We start from the raw sequence: 7,480 nt of genomic DNA, 5'->3' as shown, positions 1-7,480 counted from the left end.
GCGGGGAGGTGGCGCGGGGGAAGAGCGGGGCCTTGCCCTTGTTTGGGAAGCCGCCGGCCATGGTGGGCTAGGGTTTCGGTCGCTTTGGTCGCCGAGGAGGTGGCTAGGTGGGGACGGAGCGGGTTCTGGAAGCGGGTGGCGGAACCCACCGCACGCTCGGAACAAAAAAGGCCGGCCGTGGTCGCCCACGCGTGGGTCCGAGGATGGCGGCCGTCATAAATTATGTTGACCGCGGTGGTTGGGACGGACATCGAGGGGGGTGCGCGAGTCCGCTTCGCGTCCGCGCCGGCGCATTTTAGTCTCAAATTTGGGCCGGAAATGGGTCGGCGCGGACGCGTTTTGGCAATGGGTCGACGCGTTGGATCATCTTTTTTCTCCGCGCCGATTCAAATGGACGGCGACGGACGAAATGGGTCGTCCCGTTGGAGTTGCTCTTATATCACCCGCAAAAAAACAAAAAGAACTTTATATATTCTTAATTTTTTTAGTTAGTTGCAAGCTGCTAAACACTAGTGGGAGTGCTGCACACAGGAACAGGGTATGCGTGAGCAGTAAGCATGCACACGTGCCTTGATTTCTCTCTGTATTATATACAGTAGTACTTGCCTTGGTTTGTTGATCATGCGTGCATGTCACGTACGTGCTCTGCGTCTGGGGTGGCCATCGATGGAGTACGCAATGTAGCCGGCACACGTAGCTACATTGCACACCAATCAACCATTGCAAACGATGGCTCACATATACTATAATCCACTCCCATAGGTAACCTTCCTTGGCAAGCATACGCAGTATTGTTTTAAAGAAACATCTGTAATTTTGTTCACGTTATATTTTCTTCGTCATGGTTTAGAAGATGTGGTTCTGTTTACATACATTTTCAAAATAAAAGAAGATTAAGACGAGTGACATTTACTACTTAGTTAATTAGAAATAGTAATAGGTTGCATGCACTCCTCGTTTAGTGGTTGTGTGACTTACTGTTTATTATATTCTTAAATAATTAGGCGGCATGCGGTTATTGTGTGAGCATTTGCAAAAGAAATTAGAGCCAATCAATATTCATCATGGTTTCAGAGATCGCACATGCGCCTTCTAAACTTGTGACGGAGGAAGTACATTGCTTTGAACTCAACATCAAAGGAAATTAATACGAAGTAACTCATATGACTAGGAATTACAATGATATCGATCTCGGAAGACGGAAATTTCCCAGGATTCCAGTAATTAAAGAGACTGAGATTAGATCCACTGTCGCATGAACTTAATTCCCAACAAAACAAAGGTCTTCTAAAAACCCCTTGAGACACCCTATAAAAAGACAGGAGACCTTGTGCGTTGAACATACCTTGTTCAGGGATAACCCCTGGAAGTGCAATCACCGTAGTGTTGGGAAAGGATTTCGACTCCACAAAGAACCAAACACATGAAATACAACACCTGACCCGTCTCGTGAGGACACGATTTTGCTAGCTCCATGACACCCAAAAGAAAGTACTAGAGTAACTTTACTGGAAAAGAAATTCTCAAAAAAAAAAAAAAACACGACAACCAGTGAACACCGACAATGAGAAGACTTGAAGATTCGAGGGGACAGCAAAGTTTTGTGGTAGGATTTGGAAAATACTGCCGCAAGGCTTATCCTAGGCAGATGGCCTCGGGGTTTATTCCACGCCTTGATCTCCGGCCAGGCCAGTCCCTGGAGGAGGGATCCAAACGAAAATGCCTGCCAGCTTAAAAGGCACCGTCCTCCTTTCAAACCGGCCCACTTCTAGGCTGGCAGGCTTAGCCCAACCGGCTGCCTGGTCCGCCGCACTGCGGTCGGTCCATGTCCATGTCCATGTCCATGTCCGTCGGCATCGCGCGTAGATGCGCAACCAGCGGAGGATCAGATAAAAAATGGCATAATGATATTTTGTAACAGTAACAGCAGATAAAAAATGGCACCGTAACATTACACACACCAGTGTCTGCCTCCCTCTGATTGTACCTCATCTTGCCGTCTACTCCAGTATTTTTTTTTTCACCTCTCCCTCTGTAATCTGTACTACGCCCCCTAAACCTCTGTTGTTATTAACACATTGTCTGTCGAGCCGCCCCTGTATCTGTATCTGTACGCCAATCGCTAGTTCGCTACCGTTGGGTTGCTGCTACTAAATAAACAGTCTATCAGTGGTCGAGAACGACGGCGTTGGCCTCCTCCCTCCGCCGGCGCTTCCTCGCCCGCCGCAGGATCTCCAGCGCCTCCCCCTCGCCCATCGCCTCCTCCGCCATCGCCACACCACCTCCTGCACCATACGTTCACGTTCACATTCACATGGGTTCATTATATACTTACTATACGACACTGGTGTATATATAAGGAGGAAAGAAATTCAGCTTCAGCGGCTAGCTATACCTGCTTCCGTCGACTTCAGTAGGACGCAGGACGCGTTCCCCTCGCTGCCACCCCCCTCCTCCTCCTCCTCGTCCGAGTCGATGAGAATGGCCAACATCGCCTGCATTTTGTTTTCCATCCGAAAACAGCCACGATCATCAATTCATCCGTGACAACAACTTCACAGTTTAACCTACTCTTCTACTTGTACTCCACCTGCTTACTCACTCCACAGGGGCAAAATACAGAGCATTTGTGAGGCAGCGGCACCAAGCATGCTCAAGTAAATTCAGTTAGTCACTCATGTTCTTCTTTCATCAGGACAAAATGATTCGGTTAATCAGTCACGTTCTACTTTCAGGACAAGTGGTTCAGTTCATCGGTCATGTTCTTCTTTCAGGCCAGAAATTAACAATTCAGAGGTGTTGGGCTTGAGCCATTAGCTAGCTAGCAACATTGCGTTAGGTGATCTCATCTCTGTGAGTAACACTTACAGTTGTTCAGTCGAGCAAGAAATGAGCAAGGCTGCGGCAAGAGTTACCTTGTTGATTGGCGCCTCTGCATTGTCCTTCTGGATCGCCAACTCTTGCTCTTTAGGCGACGCCGGCCTGCTGTCGCCTGAGCCAGCCAGTTTCTGTGCACCTGTGCCGGCCTTTGACATCCCCTGTTCCGCCTTTGGCTGCACACCTTCCTTCTTCCTCTGATAAACCAAGGGTGCGGGAGCCCTGGCACCGACGGAAAAACATGCCTAATTAGTACGTAACAAGTAGAATCTCAAACCAAACAGGAACGGGGAAAATTAATGCAAATGCAGATGCATATTCAGAAACTGGAGGCATATATAACTGAAAGACACCAATCTGATCTTGCCATCAAAACAGAGATAATGTTCTACTCTACAAGCATTAGAATATTGGACATTCCAGAGGCCAGAATTAACTAGCCTTGTCATGAAAAGGAAGACAAGTGGGTGCCTCAGCTAAGAGTATAGGTTTAATACCCCTTTTGGAGAAGGGGCGTAAGAGTATCTAAGCTTTCCTCTTAGGATTTGAAGATTTATAGGTTGTTTGTGTTCCAATCTTTCATCAAGACAATTCTCACACTGATGCTACATGCTACAGAAAATGCATCTAACCACTTAAATCTGTAAGAAGCTGAGGTTAGAAGATTACACTTGTGTTGCTGGTAGTACTTGTTTCATCAGGGCTTCTCCATTTGCTTCGGGTTTCTGGTTCATCTGCGACCTTCCATCTGCTGTTTGTGCTTGTTTCACCTGGGGCCTTCCATTTGCTACTGGTCTTTGTCTCTTCCTCTGGGCCCTTCCACTTGCTACCGGTGTTTGCTTCTTCCTCTGCGACCTTCCATTTGCTGCTGGTCTTTGTCTTTTCTGTGGCCTTCCATCTGCTACTGGTCCTTGGTGGTTCATCAGGGGGCTTCCATCTGCTACTGCTCCTTGGTTCATCAGGGTGCTTCCAACTGCTACTGGTGTCTGGTTCATCAGGGGACTTCCATGTGCTACTGCTGTCTGGTTCATCAGGGTTTTTGCATTGGTGGTGCAGCTCTGCTCCTTGAGCAAAGAAAGAAAAACAGAATAAGAGGAGAAAAACACTTAAAGGCTCGTTAATTCAGTTAGTTGAGTAACAAGTACACATACTGCCAGCATTTGCATCGCATCAAGCCTAGTATTGATAGATCTGATACCTCTAGCGATCCCCTGTCCAAAGAGGCAAACATCAGTGATACCCACATTAGTTGCTTTTGCTTTAGGTCTGAGTATGCCACATGATATACAAGATTGTGCGTGTTTTTCAAAAGCAATCTTTTAACTTCAGAGTAAAATGCTGATAAATGAGCCCGTGTGCACACTGAGAACTTTTTAGTGTTAGATATCGTGAACAGACAAGGGGGTGACACTTCCTGAAGAAAAATAAGCTACAGAAGAAAATGGTATGAACCAGCTGATATGTTTATATGAAACTGAACTCACACATATGGACATAAGAGAGAACTTTACATACTGGTAAATCAGCAAGATAAGATAATTACTTATATGCACATGCTAGCCATCAGAATAATTCCCAAACACAAATGAACTTAACAGAGTGGTATCAAAGCTAGTGGTTGATCTTAACAGTAGTACCTCCATCTCCTTTGTAAAAATTCTATAGGTGTCACCCTTCAGTTGCCCAAATTCAGCTTGCAGATGATTTGGCAAGGCTGAGAGTATAGAGGTCATCTCATCCAGTTTCCTGGTGTGAGAGTTGAGAACACTCAGCTGGTCAGGATTACTTTCTGTGCTTCCTTCAAAGAGTGCTTTGATATCATCTTGTCCCTTAAGCTGTGATAGCATATTGGATTAATTAAACTTTGTTACCTCAGCAAAAAGAGGAAGGAAAAAAGGACTGAACCAGCAAATATCCTTACAATTTGCTTTAGAGAGTCCTCTAGGAGCACAAACTTTTTTTGAATGCTACCAGCTGAACAGAATGAATACATGCTCTCATTAGTCAATGATGTACTATTTGTGGGAAGCAACAGAATTAGAGTGCAAAACTCATGAAGAAAGAGCAGCAATTACGATCGCCCATATTCATCTAAAGTACCAATTAGAGGGTGACTTACAGTCTAATGATGCCTCCTTCATGGATCTGTTTAACTGCATCACATCATTTTGCACCGAGTCTAATATCATTCCCAGCTTATGCACTGAACTTGCCAGATGCTGAAATTTGCGCTCCACTTCCTCATTAATCTGACCTGTCAAAACAACATCACCTGTGCACTTTAGTCAAAATATACTTCCAAGTATATCATGACAATTCACGACAATGTGACAGCTTAAAATAAACTACGTTTAGAACAGCTTCAGGTGCACTGTCTGTTTAAAGCATATACTGTTTGACCTTACATGCCCAGTTAATGACAGATTTTTTGTGAGCCTAATCAGAACACCAAAATCAGTGTGCTTAAAGAGCATGTGAACTGTTTTTATGGCCATGAATGAAATGTAATTTGCCGCAAAAGGAAAATGAACAATATGTAAATTCTGTCAGGGGCAAGGGCTTGAGCTTACATCTGCTATCCGGAAGAGAGGGGCTCCAGCGGTGGATAGGGTTGGTTGGTATTGTTGTCAGTTGCAGCTGAGAATCCTCGCGCACACAAGAAGCAGAACTGGCAGGATATGAAGGCGTCCTCTTCGACGAGTCCTCTTGCAAGGAAAATCTCTGGTCACCAACGGAAAGGGAATGAAGATCACAATTGGGCAGCAGATAAACAGTGTGCACATTATATAACTTTTTATTAAAAAGGAATCCACCTTCTGTAACTAGCAAATATAACAAAAAACATAGCTGTTCTCACTCAAACATTTATTAGGATAAGAACTGTTAGTTTGGGCATTCCCACTGCATCGACGAGTATGAATAACTCGTAACTACATACTGACTGATCACACAACGGCGTCAATTCTGACAAATCATACAGATCAAAATCACCATTTCAAACAGTCTAGCAGAAAAGGATCACTTAACACTTTCAGTAATGCAGTACATGAATGCGTGCACCAAATGAGATATCAAGCAATACTTTAGTTCACTAATTTGCCCAATGAAATGGCCACTGCAGAGATTTGAACTATTTCCTGCACGCATCAACCAAGCACAAGTTGATTCAACAGTAATTAACAGTAACCAACACCATTCAGTTCGTTGCAAACTCGCTACTGCAACCAACAAACACGAGACTGACACACTAGTTACCCACTGATCCGACAAAATCACTGAACCCACCGGTAGAAGCAAACGCGGCCTGGATCATCGATCACCACACGGTAGCAACAATTGGGAGGAGAAGGAGGGATGATGTGTACGAGACCTGGTCGCGCGCGGGAGCCTGCGAGAGGAGGTTCTCGTTGAGGGAGGCCTCCGAGAGCTGCGACTGCGCGTGCAAGAGCGACCCGCTGCCACCGCCTTGAGAGAAGGACGCGCCTCCACCTCCACCGCCCTGAGAGAAGGCCGCGCCTCCGCCACCTCTGCCCTGGGAGAAGTCCGCGCCTCCGCTGCCGGCACCTCCGCCCTGAGAGAACGCCGCGACCGCGCCTCCGGTGCCGCTGCCCTGCGAGAAGGACGCGCCTCTGCCCTGGGAGAAGGACGCGCCTCCGCCTCCGCCACCTCCGCCCTGAGAGAACGCCGCGGCCGCGCCTCCGGTGCTGCTGCTCTGCGAGAAGGACGCGCCTCTGCCCTGGGAGAAGGACGCGCCTCCGCTCCCCATGCCCTGCGAGAAGGACGCGCCGACGCTCTGCGAGAACGAGCCGACGCCTCCTCCGCCCTGCGAGAAGGACTTCTGAGACATCGACTGGGACCGCTGCTGCTGCTGCTGCTGCGCCGCCGCCGCGCTCATCCTGCCACCGCCACCGCTGCTCCCTCCGGTCCTCCTGCACCACCAACAAAACAAGCCACGGGCACGGATCAAACCAAGCACGCGGCGTATCGAACGGGGTCCGCTGCCGGCGAGAGGGGAGGGGAATCGGGCGCGGATCGGGCCGGGCGCGGGGGACTGTACCGGGGAGGGAGGACGGAGATGGAGGCGATGTCGCACGCCTTGTTGATTGTCAGCTTCATCGCGCGGTCCCGGAGTGGCGCACCGCCTAGGAGGTCCCGGCGGCGATCGCCGGCGGGAGGAGGTGGAGGAGAGCGACGGATTGGGTGGCGGTGGTGGTGGTGGACTGGTGGTATTGGGGAATGGGGAGACACCGAGGAATTTGAATTCTCTCTCTGCTGCTTCCTGGCTGGTGGGGCCCCCTCGCACGCGCCGTGGTTTTATAGGCAGACGGACAGGTGGGCCCAGGCTGGCAGCGTGAGAGCCTGGGAGGTGTGCGAAATGTCTCGCAATGCGTTGCATACCACAACTCCAACGCGTCCATCCAAACGGAGTCCGTTTTTTGTTCGTTCGAGTCGTCCGTCGGTATGTCCGTGTCTTTTTATTAAATGAATCAGCACATGCATCCAACGAAAAATAAGTCGACAACATCAATGTGACAATAAAATAATAAAAGAGAGGTGAGTGGAGGAATACACCCTCTTTTGGATGGTGTATATACTAACCCCT

The 7,480-nt window shown here is 48.3% G+C and overlaps 1 protein-coding gene across 3 annotated transcripts; it reads right to left on the bottom strand.

The window, feature by feature from the left end:
- Positions 1 to 1,945: 1,945 nt before the first annotated feature.
- Positions 1,946 to 7,150, bottom strand: LOC123449951 (protein PAIR1-like). 3 transcript variants are annotated; one of them, XM_045127329.1, is made up of 11 exons: positions 6,935 to 7,150; positions 6,248 to 6,806; positions 5,448 to 5,598; positions 4,997 to 5,149; positions 4,799 to 4,851; positions 4,515 to 4,712; positions 4,029 to 4,088; positions 3,547 to 3,941; positions 2,916 to 3,099; positions 2,396 to 2,495; positions 1,946 to 2,285 (listed from the first exon to the last, which is right to left on the bottom strand). In XM_045127329.1, exons 1-11 carry the CDS (start codon positions 6,991 to 6,993, stop codon positions 2,167 to 2,169), a joined length of 2,031 nt encoding a protein of 676 aa, XP_044983264.1. In that variant the 5' UTR covers positions 6,994 to 7,150; the 3' UTR covers positions 1,946 to 2,166. The 3 variants fall into 3 exon arrangements, with proteins under 3 accessions (XP_044983264.1, XP_044983265.1, XP_044983266.1); XM_045127330.1 differs by having other exon boundaries at positions 3,547 to 3,935; XM_045127331.1 differs by having other exon boundaries at positions 4,997 to 5,131.
- Positions 7,151 to 7,480: the final 330 nt, after the last annotated feature.

This window comes from Hordeum vulgare, chromosome 4H (assembly GCF_904849725.1).
Source record: "Hordeum vulgare subsp. vulgare chromosome 4H, MorexV3_pseudomolecules_assembly, whole genome shotgun sequence".
Taxonomy (NCBI): domain Eukaryota; kingdom Viridiplantae; phylum Streptophyta; class Magnoliopsida; order Poales; family Poaceae; genus Hordeum; species Hordeum vulgare.
Note: the sequence above shows the minus strand (reverse complement) of the source record. Positions and strands in the feature narration are given on the sequence as shown.